This window comes from Prionailurus viverrinus, chromosome B3, assembly GCF_022837055.1.
Source record: "Prionailurus viverrinus isolate Anna chromosome B3, UM_Priviv_1.0, whole genome shotgun sequence".
Classification (NCBI taxonomy): Eukaryota; Metazoa; Chordata; class Mammalia; order Carnivora; family Felidae; genus Prionailurus; species Prionailurus viverrinus.
In genome coordinates, this window is record NC_062566.1 from 89,259,339 (window position 1) to 89,274,858 (window position 15,520).

A 15,520-nucleotide genomic window follows, 5' to 3' on the forward strand; every position below is an offset into this window, starting at 1 on the left:
GCCAACCTCGCTCTTGAAGAACACAAGTCTCTCCTTCTGCTTAGTTTACAGACTATTCAGTGCTTCATAGTTTGACTTCTAGGGGAAACAGGATGTAATTTCAATCGTATTTCATTATATTTCTGGTCCATCTATTCAATTTTTTTTCTTTTTTTCTTATTCTTTAACACAGAAAGAGAAAAAATTTAATTTCCATTTTTATTTAAAAGATTTTTCTTAAATTTTTTCTACTATATTTTTTACTTTTTTGTAAATTTTTTACATTCTATTTTACTTTCATCACTTCATTTTATTCTAGTTTATTGTTTTCCTTTTTTAAAATTTTCAAACATTTTCCATTTTCCTTTTCTTTCCCTTTTTTCTCTGTCAAGCTTCTTTCACAACCAGACCAAAACACACCTAGGATCTAGCATCATTTATTTGATTTTTTTGTGCTGTTTTTTATTAATTTTTTTTTTACTTTATTAATTCCTTTTTTTCCTTCAAAATGACAAAATGAAGGAATTCACCCCAAAAGGAAGAACAGAAAGAAATGACAGCCAGAGACTAAATCAACACAGATACAAGCAAGATGTCTGAACCAGAATTTAGAATCATGATAATAAGAATACTAGCTGGTGTTGAAAATAGCATAGAATCCCATTCTGTGGAGTTAAAACAAGTCAAAGTCAGGATGAAATAAAAAATGCTGTAACTGAGCTGCATTTTTAAATGGATGCCATGGTGGCAAGGATGGAGGAAGTAGAGAAGCAAGTCAGTGATACAGAGGACAAACTTATAGAGAATAATGAAACAGAAAAAAGGAGGGAGACTAAGGCAAAATAGCATGACATAAGAATTAGAGAACTCAGTGACTCATTAAAAAGGAATAACGTCAAAATCACAGGGGTTCCAGAAGATGAAGAGAGAAAGGGGTAAAAGGGTTATGTGAGCACATGATAGCAGAAAATTTTCCTAACCTGGGGAAACACAAGACATCAAAATCCAGGAAGCACAGAGAATTCCCATTAGATTCAACAAAAACTGACCATCAACAAGGCATATCATAGTCAAATTCACAAAATACTCAGGCAAGGAAAGAATAATGAAAGCAGCAAGGGAAACAAAGTCCTTAACCTACAAGGAAGACAGATCAGGTTCAGAGCAGACCTATCCACAGAACCTTAGCAGGCAGAAAGGAGTGGCAGGATATATTCAATGTGCTGATTCAGAAAAAATATGCAGCCAAGAATTCTTTACCCAGTAAGGCTGTCATTCAGAATAGAAGGAGAGATTAAAAGTTTCCCAGACCAAAACCAAAGGAGTTCATGACCACTAAACCAGCCCTGCAAGAAATTTTAAGGGGGACTCTCTGAGGGGAGAAGAGATGAAACAAAACAAAACAAAACAAAAACCAAAAGCCCAAAAGCAACAAAAACTAGAAAGACCAGAGAACACCACTAGAAACTCCCAACTCTACAGACAACATAACGGTAATGAATTCATATCTTTTAGTCCCCACTCTAAACGTCAATGGATTAAATGCTCCAATCAAAAGACACAGGGTAACAGAATGGATAAGAAAACAAGATCCATCTATATGCTGTTTACAAAAGACCCACTTTAGACCTAAAGACACCTTCAGATTGAAAGTAAGGGGATGGAGAACCACCTATCATGCTAATGGTCATCAAAAGAAAGCTGGAGTAGCCATACTTATATCAGACAATCTACATTTTAAAATAAAGACTGTAACAGAGAGATGAAGAAAGGCATTATATCACAATTAAGGGATCTATCCACCAAGAAGGTCTAACAATTGTAAACATTTATGCTCCAAACATGAAAGCACCCAAATATATAAATAAATTAATTACAAACATAAAGAAACTCATTGATAGTAATACCATAATAGTAGGGAACTTTAACACCTTACTTACAGCAATGGACAGATCATCTAAACAGAAAATCAATAAGGAAACAATGGCTTTGAATGACATACTGCACTGGATGGACTTTACAGACATATTCAGAACATTTCATCCTAAAGCAGCAGAATACACATCTTCTCGAGTTCACATGGAACATTCTCCAGAATAGATGACATACTGGGTCACAAATCAGCTCTCAACAAATACAAAAATTTCAAGATCATACCGTGCTTATTTTCAGACCACAACACTACAAAACTCAAAATCGACCACAAGAAAAAATTTGGAAAGATAACAAATACTTGGACACTAAAGAACATCCTACTAAAGAATGAAGGGCTAACCAAGAAGTTAAAGAGGAAATTAAAAAGTACATGGAAGCCAATGAAAATGATAATACCACAGCCTAAAAACTCTGGGACACAGCAAAGGCGGTCATAAGAGGAAAGTATATAGCAATCCATGCTTCCTAAAGAAGAAGACAGGAAGGTCTCAGATACACAACCTAAACTTACACCTTAAGGAAGTATAAGAACAGCAAATAAAACCCAAAACCAGCAGCGGACAGGAAATAATAAAGATTACAGCAGAAATCAATGCTATTCAAACAAACAAAAAATCCAGTACAACAGATCAATGAAACCAGGAACTAGTTCTTTGAAAGAATTAACAAAATTGATAAACCCCTAGCCAGTCTGATCAAAAAAGAAAGGACCCAAATAAATAAAATCAAGAATGAAAGAAGAGAGATCATAACCAACACAGCAGAAATACAAACAATATTAAGAGAATATTATGAGCAATTATATGCCAATATTTTGGGTAATCTGGAAGAAATGGACAAATTCCTGGAAATATATAAACTCCCAAAACTGAAACAGGAAGAAATAGAAAATTTGAACAGACCCATAACCAGTAAAGAAGTCAAATTAGTAATAAAAAATCTCCCAGAAAACAAGAGTCCAGGGCCAGATGGCTTTCCAGGGGAATTCTACCAAACATTTAAAGGACAGTTGGCATCTATTCTCTTGAAGCTGTTCCAAAAAGAAATGGAAGGAAAATTTCCAAACTCTTTCTAGGAAGCCAGCATTACCTTGATTCCAAAACAAGACAAAGACCCCACTAAAAAAGAGAACTATAGACCAATTTCCCTGATTAACATGGATGCAAAAATCCTCAACAAGATAGTAGCCAACAGGATCCAACAATACATTAAAAGAATTATTCACCACGATTAATGGGTTTATACCTGGGATGCAGGGCTGGTTCAATATCCATAAAACAATCAATTTGATACATCACATCAATAGAAGAAAGGACAAGAACCACATGATCCTCTCAATAGATGCAGAGAAAGAAAGCATTTGAGAAAATACAGCACCCTTTCTTGATAAAAATCCTCAAGAAAGTAGGGATTGAAGGATCATACCTCAAGATCATAAAAGCCATATATGAAAGACCCACCTCTAATATCATCCTCAATGGGGAAAAACTGAGAGCTTTCCCCCTAAGGTCAGGAACATGACAGGGATGTCCACTATCACCACTGTTATTCAACATAGTACTTGAAGTCTTAGCCTCGGCAATCAGACAACACAAAGGAATAAAAGGTATCCAAATCAGCCAGGAGGAAGTCAAACTTTTCACTCTTCATAGATGACATGATACTCTATATGGAAAACCCAAAAGATTCCACCAAAACCCTGCTAGATTGATCCATGAATTCAGGAAAGTTGCAGGATATGAAATCAATACACAGAAATCGGTTGCATTCCTACACACCAACAATGAAGCAACAGAAAGAGAAATCAAGGAATTGATCCCATTTACAATTGCACCAAAAACCATAAAATACCTAGGAATAAACTTAACCAAAGAGGTGAAAAATTTATACTAAAAACTATAGAAAGTTTATGAAAGAAACTGAAGACACAAAAGAATGTAAAAATATTCCACGCTCCTGGATAAGAAGAACAAACATTGTTAAAATGTTGATACTACCAAAAGCAATCTACATATTCAACATGATCCCTATGAAAGTAATACGAACATTCTTCACAGAGCTAAAACAAACAATCCTGAAATTTGTATGGAACCAGAAAACACCCCGAATAGCCAAAGAAATCTTGAAAAAGAAAACCAAAGCAGGAGGCATCACAATCCCGGACTTCAAGTGATGTTACAAAGCTGTAATCATCATGACAGTACGGTACTGGCACAAAAACAGACACTCAGATCAATGGAACTGAATCCAGAATCTAGAAATAGAACCACAAATGAACACTGAATCTTTCTCCTTGAACTTGTATTTCCATTCCACTTCATTCAGAGAATTTATCCTAATATAACATAGTGTGATGGCCTAAAGTGTTTTAATGATCATTCTATATTACTTTACAACAGGAAAAATTCTCAAATATTCAGATGCTATAATTCTTTTCTTTAAAAAAAAAAATTAATGTTTATTTTTTTTGAAGGAGAGAGAGACAGAGTGTGAGGCAGGGAGGGGCAGACACAGATTCTGAAATGGGCTCCACGCTCTGAGCTGTCAGCACAGAGCCCAACATGGGGCTTGAACTCACAAACCACAAAATTGTGACCTGAGCCAAAGTTGGACACTTAACCAACTAAGCCACCCAGGCACCTCTAATACCTTTCTCTTTTAATAGCTGTTAATAGTACCCAAGAATCAGGAAAACAACAACAACAAATAAACAAAAAATAAGAAATGAACTCAGTGTTCATCCCCAAAGGGAATAAGTAAACCATTGAAGATGATACAACTGATAATAGAGCAAAGTTAAAACTTAACACTTGGATTCTCTTACTTTCAACCCACTGCACTTTTCACTAGACCACCCTGCCTCTACACTAAATAATAATGAAACATGAAACTGTTAATGAGAGAGCTTAGGAGCTCAAGCTCTTGAAGAATGAGGGTAAAAACACAAATGTACATTGGCCTTCAGTTTTCCTACCTTAATTTCTTTAACTTCATTTGAAAGAGTTTGAGGTGTACTTGGAAGAGAACAATTTGAAGCATTTCTTTTTGATTTCTGAGGTATTGTTATATGAAACCTTGGAGTTGCAAGCACGATTTTACATGTATCATTCATGGAACCCAGAAGATCAGTCTCTCTGGGCACGGAGTTCTCATTTCCTTCCTTAATTTCCTGTTGTGAAGTCCTTTTTGTTGCCACTTTACTATCAGAAACCATTAACTGATCATCATTTTTAACAGGAACACAGTTAGTATTTAGAGTCTCAACAGTAGTATTTTGGGATTTTTCAATGATAGAATCAACACCTTCTAAAACAAAGGTGTCCTTTTTAGACTTAGTGGTTACAAATGTATTCTCCTTTGAGTGAAGAATTTGTTTATCCAACTGAGTTCTAGGTAATGTCTTGTTTGAGAATCCTGCAGCTGAAACATTTTCATGTTCTTGGTTCAGAAATGGACTCTCTGCAAAAAAAATACAAAGCCAAACAAAATTTAGAGAAGAATCAAATGAAATTAAAAGAGAGAAATAGAATAATATAAAACCGTTTATATACGAAAGAAGTCTTCAGGTTAGGAATGCTCCACCCTTCTGCCCAGTGTTTCTCTGAAATGGACTGCCTACGCCGGAGAATAATTATCCAGAACATTTAACTATACATTGAACAAAACAAAAAGCACTTTACCATAAGTTAAATTATGCAGAGGTGCTTTCTTTTCCTGCTGACATTGAATCTTTTGCTTTATCGGAACGAAAGTACTATTTGATGATTCTAGAGGAACTTCTTGCACTGAGGTTGAGTTTTTTTTTTTTTTTAAAGAAAGAGGAAATTGAATTATATTAGTCATTGAGAAGAAAAAAAAGCCTTCTTAAAGTCTTAAAGAGTTACATTCAATAGTGATCAGATCAATATAGTACACTTCTGTAACATAGGAGTTCCATTTCTCATTTTATTTTTTCATGCCTTCATCCCATTCTATCTACATTACACCAAGAAAGAACTTTTTCTAAACTCTACATGTTATAACTTGCCAGCTCTAGACAAAAGTATATTACTGGACTTAGAAGCTTAGAGATCTGGAATACAATTCTGGTGCTGCAACAAATCAGATAGGTATATCTTAAGATTATATATGAAGTACCATCCAGTCTTGAAAATTCTGATTCTGCTTCTGGTTGCTGTAAATTTCTAAAATGCTGAAAGAACAGCTGAAGAGTTGTGGCTTATATGTTAAAAGTTGAAATGTTGTGACTCAATAGCAGACACAACCATAATTTATACCCCTCTGACATCTCTTTAGTAAGCCGTCAAAGGCAAAAATCTGGTAGGCTTATCAACTAGACAAGTAGGGACTAATAGTATTGCTTACATTTTATTCTACTTTGCATCCTAGATGGTTTAAGTTTTATTTCTTGATGGTTGAGTTTCTTTTACATAAAGAGGGGAAGGTAATAGACTTAAAACTGGAGGAAAAAATCAATTATTTTATTTTATATGTTTAACTTCAAATATTATAATTGAAAAAAATTGGTGGTGACTTTGCTTAAGTATGTAGCTTTAGTCTTAGAAGTCTTAATACGAAGATTTTTATCATAATGATGTGTGTCATAAAAGGATAAGTTTCTATTTCTTTAGCTCATTCTATTAGAAATGGCAAGGCAATGTAGTAAAGACAAACAGGTAATTCAATCAGATATAACATGCTATAGAATCTGGGTCATTTATTTTAGAGTACAAAGTCCATGCAGACTATCTAAAAAGTCTCTGAAATTACATACGAAATTTGTGTTTGTATATATGTGCATTTTCTGGGGAAAGAGTCATCAGATTTTCAAAGCAGTGAGTTGTTTCTTCCTCTCTAGTTCCACTTGACAAATAAAATATGTTTTAATGTGCATTATTTCATTTGCTACTCCCTTTTCTCCAAGACTGTATGAATCAGATTTTGTGTATTCCCCTACCTCTATCTTAAGCTCCCTTAGAAAACTCTTTTTGTGTTAAAATATAACACTGTCTTTGAAATACAACAGTATATCCACAATCTATTGTGCAGTAAAGAGCATAGGCTTTCAAATAGACACCTGTATTAATTCTTAGCCCATCGCTTATCATATGTCATAGAGCAGACATAACCTTTTTGTAAGCCCCATTTCCTAGACTATTAAATGAGCATCTACCCATAGTGTCTGCTGAAAGGATTATATGAGTTAAATCCATATAAAACATATTTATCAATTACTGTAACTCATTAAAAATCTCAACTTCAAATGTCTCAGATTCTGACCATTTCCTATCTTTCCATATTATTCTCTCAAATCCAACGACTATCCTAACAACACCCTATACTTCTTTATACTTCCTCATTTCCTTCAGGTCCTCTTTTCTCTATATAACTAACTTAAATTTCATGGTGCCCTTACATACCACCTTTGTCCTCTTCACCCTATCTGATAAAATTACAATCCTGATAAAATCCAACTCTCTGCCTGCTCCTGAGCAGCATCTGTGCAGCTAAATAGGGCTGGAGGAAAACTCATAACCGTATTTATTGCTCTCATTTAAATTCATGCTCACAAGTTTCAAGCAGGTCCTTAATGTTACCCAAGAAATCAAACTTAGGCCTAGACTCTTCCATTCTCCTGCATTATTCAAACTTCCACCTCCTCAAACTTTAATACCTGCTTCCCATGCTTACTCTCAGCTGATGACTTTACTGTGTACTTCAGATTATTTCTCCATACAACACTGCCTATCTTCTTGTTTGATTTATGGTCTGTTTATGTTTCTTGCTAAGGCCAAAATCTCCACTTTTAGATTCAGTTCCCTTTCAACTACTCAAGGGTATCATACTACCAATTTTAGTTTTTCCTTCCCTACTGGATCATTTCCAATAGCATACAAAAATGTTCTTTCATCATACATTAAAAACAATATTTTAAAACCACACTGCCCATATTTCTCTGCTCTCTTCTAAGAGTTATCTATATTCACCACTGTCAATTTCTCTCCCTCACATTCTCTCTTGAACCCTCTTGAATCATGTTTTTGCTCCTATCACTTCACCAAACTCCCCTTATTAAAGCCACCAATGACCCTCATGTTGCTAAATCCAGCATTCAAATCTCAGTCTTTATCTTACTTCACTCATTAGCAGCATTAGATACAGCCAAAGACTCCTTCCTTCAAGCATTTTGTTCCTTTGGCTTCCAAAGTATCACTCTTGGTTTTTCTTCTTCCTCATCTTTTTCTCGTGGTCTTCACTACTATCTTTTATTTGAAATTCCAAATTTTGGGGTGCTCCAGGATTCATCACTGAATGTTTCTCTTTTTACACTTACTCCTTGATGATCTCCTTTAATCTCTTTAAATACCATTTAGGTGCTAATAATTCCCAAGTGTATTTTTCTCACCTGAACGACTTCTCTAAATTCCAACGAATTTTTTCAAAAGTGTTAATTCACATCTACACTTCAATTTTTAATAGATATAGCAAAATTAACATACCAAAAATGTAATTACAGAGCACCCTGCCCTGTCTATTCCATTTCAGTTAAGCCACTCTATCCTTCCAGTTACTCGGGCAAAAACCAAACAAACAAACAAACAAACAAAAAACCAAAAAACCAAAAAACAACCCAGAACCAACCAAACAACAAGAAAACACCCTACAGCCACCCTTTATATCTTTTATGTTCCACATCCTATGAGCTCTTCCTTCAAAATACACCCAGAATCCAAGCACGTATTATCTTCACTGCTACCACCTACACCAAACTAACACCATCTCTCACCTAGATTACTACAGTAACTATTTCAAATTGACAGTGAGTGATATTTTTAAAATGAATCAGATCTTGTCACTTATCAGCTTGGAACCCTCCACTGATTTCTTACTTTGCTCACGTAATAGCCCAAACTCTTACATTCATCTATAACACTCTACATTATCTGACCCTTAATTAGCCCCCCTTCCCCACCTCTATGCACTCACTCTATGATTTACTAATCTCATAACTGGTCCTTGAATTTGAGGAATGCTCCTATTTCAGGGCATTTGTACCAGCTGTTACTTTGTCTGGATCATCCTTCCCAATTCCTCCAAGATATCCATCTGTATCTATCTATCACCTACTTCAATGTTTTGGTTCAAATGTCATCTTCTCATTGAACCATACCCTGATCACCACATGGAAAATTACAACCTACTCCAACTGTCCCCATCATCCTTGCTCTGCTTTTTTTTCCATAGCACTTCTCTTCTATTGTACCATAAAAACTACTAATTTAAATTTGTCTCTCCCACAACCTGAATGTGAACGTGTTAGGGCTGGGATTTTTGTCCACTTTGTTCACTCTTATATCCTGAGTACCCACAACAGTATAAGACATAATAAAAATAACACATTATAGCTTTTCAACCAACACATAATAAAACTAACCTCTTGGTGAAATGTTATCTGATTGGAGTGATTTGTTGTTTTCCTTTTCTTCACAGACGCAGGTATTCTGCAATACTCTTTTCTCATCTCCTTTGGGAGTGAAAATTTTCTTTTCACTTTTCAGTGGTTCCAACAAACTACTGTTGCCTGACGCTTGTTCTTGCTTGTCACGCAGTACTTTTTCTTTCATTCTTTGAAATATTTTTCCTGGTGATTCATAGTTTGCTTTATTTTTTAATCTATCCTTGCTGGGCTTTATAACACTGATATCAAGAGAGCTGTTAGAGGAGGTAGTCTCTGCTAGCATGGTAGAATGAAATATTTTTTTATTATTAAAATTTGTCATTTCTAGGAAATGAGTTTTTTCATGGTCATTCAATTTTAAAGAGGGTTTCTGATATTTTGCCAAATCTTTTACAGGAGTAAGTGTGCCTGCAGGAATGCTGTCAAAAAAGACTGCATGCATAGGCATATTTCTTCTTTGAGAAGATGTCTCTGAAGACAAATGAATTCCTGGATGTTTCAAAGGTGTTGCAATCATCTTGATAAACAGTAGCAACAAGTTTTCTCTAACAGATAATTCACTTAACCACAATTTTCAGGATAGGAGACTTTCAGCAGGGGCCCAGAGGAACCTGTAGTTCAATGTGAAATCAACCTTTATCATGCTTTGATGCAAAAAAGATTATTTGCTTTCCATAATAATATTATACTAAGGCTTAAGTGGTTCATAACAACACTGCATAATCTATAGCTCACAAATCTAAGGTTTCATATTTTTGTTAAAGACTCATTTTATTATTATTTTAGATGAGCAGTTTGGTCTTTAAATTTACTTCTCTAAAAAAAGCAGCATTCATCAAATCATCTACTTAAGAACACTAAGAATTGAATATTGAATACCTGGTTTTTAAATATACTTGAACCTCAAGTCCTGGAGATTCCAATCTAATATTTGCATCAAAAAGCATTAAATTACATCTGCATATGGTACTATATTAGACTATAAAGGATTAAATTTCACAAACATAACTTTTCCCTTTAGGCACTTAAATTTAAGGCAGCAACTATGATGATATGTCTTAATGAAAGCTGAAAAATTCATTCAATTTTTTAGTTAAATCATCCCCAAACTTGATTTTGTTATGCTGCAGAACATTTTAACTACGAGGTTTTAGTTGAAATACCCTCAAATCAAAAGTAAATTATACTCATTATTTTTAAAAGTTAATTCTATTTACAATTTTTAGAGGCAATCATGTACTTGAGCATACATGGTCTAGACTTGTTTTAGTTTGCTTTTATAAACACATTTTATTCCCCACACCTAGAAATTAAGATTCTAGGTGATGAACCATACAGTTGCATTCTGTAATACTTAGTAAATAAAACATTTCCACGCAAGGTGCTTGGAACTTACTAATTTCACCTTACTGCATCTCCTATTGCTGAATTTACAACTATTCTAACCAGCCTTTGACATCATATAAACATAAAAAGCCTACCACAGAAAATATTAATGTAGTCATATCAAAGACTCAAATATCTTTATTTAAGTAACTTCTGTGAGAAATATGCAAGATCAAAATTCATATACAAATAGCATTTTATCCAATAGTTTTTAAGAGAAAAAAGAAATAATCCTCAATAACAAGAACTGACAAAGCAGGCTATCTTGGGTCTAGCCCTGTGACACAAAAATCACTGAACTCTTCCACAAAATGTTAATTCAGTAAATAAGTACTAATGCATAGATTCATGTGTTTGGCAATGTGTGAGTGATAAGAATCCTGTTCTGGGAGTTAAAATACTTACTAGCAGTTCACTTTAAACTCTCAAAATCGAAAGTGAATAAATTGAGCCAAGTGCACAAAAAAAAAAAAAAAAAAAGGCAAAGTATGTGCAGGCTTATAAAATCTTAATTCTTCACAACCTAAGGAAATGCTCAACAGAATTACAAAATACAAATAAATTAGTGGAAATGAAAACAGGACCAATCTGTAGTAGACGTACACATTAGTTTTTTCATCTAAAGGCAGATAACTACGGTCCTACTGAAAGGCTTAAAGAACCAGCATATAACTCCTCTTGTGTGTTGCCCAACCTCTTCCCTCCCAATTCAAGCATGTTATAGCATGGAGATGAGTGGTCAAGATTCTGAAAAACCTCAAATTCCACCCCCGTCTCCAAAAAAGACACAGAAGATTCCTAGGAGCCCCTATTTCCCATTATGTTATAAATAGCAACTCAGCAGAAGCCCAAAGAGTTGGCAACAGTTGTCTGTGGTTTCAGTGTGGCTGGTAAAAGAGAGGATGTAGAGGGAAAAAATTACCTAGAATTTTCTGACCTATAGCTTTGCAGAACAGATACAGAAGAAAACAAGAAATCACTTGTTAGAGGCCACTCAAAGCCCCATTCTCTTCCTGGTTAAAAAAGAGCAAAACAGAGAAAACAGATTATGATGCTCAGACTCTGATAGAAGAGACACATGTTAGAAGATGCGAATTCAAGTGACAGGCATTCCTAGGTTGAGGAAAACAGTATCCTGAAGGCCAAACATACTTGACCTAACAAAAGATTGCTAGCAAGAAACTGTTAGTTCCTTTTTGGACTAGAGAAGGGAAGGTGAATTCTAAAACGTTATGCTTGTGCTTCACTAAGTGCTTAAAACTATTTGAAAAATCTGATCTTTGTCATTTACTCTGAATGTTGGCAAATGCTGATGTACGAAGAAAAATTTGCTATTTATTGAAATAAAGACAAGCATGGAAAATCATTAAATGAAAATCTAGCTATGAGCACTTACAACATATGTAAATATATAAGGCTAAACAACTGTTATTATCATGGATATGAATGATTCTGAATGTAACTGTTACTCTTTTTCCCAAAATTACATGAAAAGTTTTTCTAGGAATTTACTATCGTGGTAGCAGCAGTAATTGAATTATTACTATAATGGAAAGAGTCAAAAATCCCAAAGAACACCAACCAAAACTGGGAGGTGGAGGTGGGAAAAATGAAACTAATTTTAAGTTAACTGGCAAATGATAACACTTGGGGTGGGGGGTGGGGAGACCCAGCACTTGACATATAATATAAATAACATTCAAAGAGACCAATGAATCAATTTTAAAAATGATCAACACAGAAAATGGCCAAAAGGCACGAAAGGCAATTACTAAAGAATACAAAAGGCCACCTAGGGAGTCAAATGACACTTCATTTCAGTAATAAGTGAAACTAAACAAACTAAACAGTGGAAGTTCTTAAGTTTAGCAGATTGGTAAAGATTAATTTCAAAATACAGGTGTGCATGCTGTTGATCAAGAAATTCCACTTCTAAATTTTTTTTCTTACAGAAACTACTACATAAGAATTCAAATATATGTAAGTAGTAATAACAGTGGATATTTACTGCATATATGTCAGACACTACATAACCTTACAACAAATAATCTTAAGAGTTCTGAAGATGAGGAAACTAAAGCACAGGTGCCCAAGGTTCCACTGACGATTCAGAGCAGGACCTAAGTCTGACTGCCAAGCCCAAGTTCTTAAACAAGCACTATACAGGGATATTCACTGACTTACCGGAGATATTATAAATAATCTAGATCTTCACCACTATGGGATGAAATTCTGCTACATCCATACAACCGAATTCTGTATATCCAATAAAAAGATACATGCCTGTATATGTACTGACAAAGAATACAGTTAGGATATATTAAAAAGGAAGCAGAACAGGACGTACAATTGCATTTCAGTAAACACACACGAGGGAAAGCATAGGCGGAAATATCTGGAATCATACCAAATTGTAAACAGTGTTTAACTTTGAAGAGGAGGATGAAGGGCCCTCCATTTTCTAAATAATTTTATTAATATCCACATGTGTTTGCAACCAATGTGAAATTTAACCAGAAAAAAACATGAGTTCGATGGATCAACTGTTTCTATAGCACTGTGGATCTTGGGGTCCCAGGGCAGTGACGCACACAAATCATTCTAACGTAAAGTTTTTCTTGCTAGAAGTGATTTTAGAACAAAGGCCTACAGCGTTCACTTACAAAACGAATCTGAACGAATAGTGGTCTACTCTCTTGATAACTGCAGTAGACACGCAACAAATATGTATACAACGGATGAGCGAGTAGTCGTGAAACTCCTACCAAAGCTAAAAACTTACAGAAGTCTACGCGGACCGAGAATGTTGATGGGCTGGGACCCTCAGCGCCAGAGGCGGACCGATGGCAGCGGGCGAGGGAAGCAGAGCAAGGAGTGCATACCTTGGGCGACGGGCCTGATAGAGCTAGAAGGCGGCAGTCCGGGCTTGGCTTCGCGTGGGGGTGGGCCGGGCGCCCCAGGGCTCGCCCTCTGGCCCAAGTCGGCTCCAGCCCCCCGTAGTCCGGCCACAGGTGACCCTCACTTCCTCAGCGAGGCTCCCTGACACAAGTTTCGGAATTCAAATTTGAAGAGCCCGCCCTCCAGCCAGCCCTGATTGGCGCGCTCCGTAATGGCGTCACCGTGCGACTCAAGAAAACTGGCGGGGGGGGGAGGGGGGCGGCCCGCACCGCGTGCGCAGTGCTGTTTCCACAACAGGTGGGTAACCCCAAGCTGCCACGAGAACCGAGAGCACCGCTCTAGTCTTCCGCAGAATTCTTTTCGTTTACAGAGGGCGCGCGCCACCAGCGCGTTCCGCCGCTCCTCCCGTTATGCTCTGCGACAGGAAGGCTTACGTCAGACGTCGGCTGCGTTCTTCGGCGCTACTGCGGTTTTTTAAGTTTGGCCTTTCTCGGCCACTCTTCTACCCTACTGGTTTGGTAGCCCGTGGTGTATCGTCGCGTTGCTTAGCTGTGTGAAGGAACAGCTTGCCGAGTTCGTGGGAGAGCTTTTAGCCCTCCCTGGCTGCCAGATATTTGAGAACGAGAAAGAACGTTTTGTTCTTGAGAGGATAATATACTGAATGCAAAGTTAAACTTGCCATGGGATGTTTAGTCTGAACTATTTCCCCAAGAAGTGTGATGTTTTTTGAACCTCATCTTATCGAATCCTAAAAGTTTTAATCTTGACGACTCAGGTTGCAAAGCAGTTTGTGACAGTTAGACTGAGCCTGCCTTAGATTGGTTGCACCCAGTGATTCTGTACTCTAACCACCGCGGAGTGTTGTGCATCTTCCGCCTCAGCGCCCTGGCAAGAAGCATTCGCTGGCTGGAAGCATCTTACAGGGCGCCTTGTTTCAGTGTTGGGGGCGGAGAAGTAGGAGCCAGAGGAGTAATGAATGTTTTCAGTCCTAAACCCCTTGCAGCTCCGATCCTGCATCTTCTCTCCATTAACTCCGCCCAGCTCCCCAACAAGTCAGAACGGGACAGGAGAGTTTATGCCTCATCCAAGAAAATTCCTTAGCATCCTAGAACCATATATCGCATTTCTCCGTTAACACCGGACTGAAATGGTTATAAAGGATTGATTTTTTAAAGTGACTTTCGCAATCCCCTCGTCTAAATCTTGTAACCACTAAGTCTTGTACACACAATATTCAGAATCCGAAATAATTTAAAACGTGCAAATGAATGCAAGTAAGGAGAAGAAACCAGTTTCGGCGAGGAGAGGAAAGCAAACTTACATAAATAAAATGAAGTTTCTGTCTGTGCAGCATAATGAGAAAATGGCTGGACATGAATTTGTACCAGATTTCTGGGAAAAGCTACACTTAAGATACCTGTTAAATGACATGTATGAAAGTGTATGAAATGCATTTTGTGTGACAGAGAGACTTTGAGGGGATAGGCATTCATATTCCAAAGCATCAGAAATAGAAGTATAAAAGGTTTTTATGCCTGATATGGAGATGGCCATGTCTCACACATTCAGACAGAATAGGAACCTTGAAATATTAAGAGTAGACTCTCAGAAATATACACTTTCATTTTTTTAATTAGTCATTTTTCTTTTGAGGAGTAGCTAGTGCGTACCAGACTCCAGGGTGAACAGCAACAGGGATTTATATAAGCATGACTAATGATTTTACAAACAAAACTGGAGAAAACAGTTTGTGGATAACAAAGTGTGATGACAAGGCATACAGGCCAAGGGACAATGTTCATCTGTCCACTGGGACATCAACATACTGCCCTGGTTGGGCCCTCCTTTAAGTTTCTGTCAAGA

At 36.6% G+C, this 15,520-nt stretch overlaps 1 protein-coding gene across 10 annotated transcripts in view; it reads right to left on the minus strand.

Annotated features, from left to right (window-relative positions):
- Positions 1 to 14,051, minus strand: part of MIS18BP1 (MIS18 binding protein 1) — a 57,175-nt gene extending 43,124 nt beyond the window's left edge. For 5 of the 10 annotated variants that reach the window (XM_047863808.1, XM_047863807.1, XM_047863800.1 and 2 more), the window contains exons 1-5: positions 13,642 to 14,051; positions 12,944 to 13,053; positions 9,350 to 9,984; positions 5,595 to 5,699; positions 4,889 to 5,373 (exon numbers count right to left, since the gene is read on the minus strand). In XM_047863808.1, the coding sequence (XP_047719764.1) occupies positions 4,889 to 5,373; positions 5,595 to 5,699; positions 9,350 to 9,890 (1,131 nt within the window). In that variant the 5' untranslated portion in view covers positions 9,891 to 9,984; positions 12,944 to 13,053; positions 13,642 to 14,051. The other 5 variants (XM_047863803.1, XM_047863802.1, XM_047863801.1 and 2 more) reach the window with 5 other exon arrangements.
- Positions 14,052 to 15,520: the final 1,469 nt, after the last annotated feature.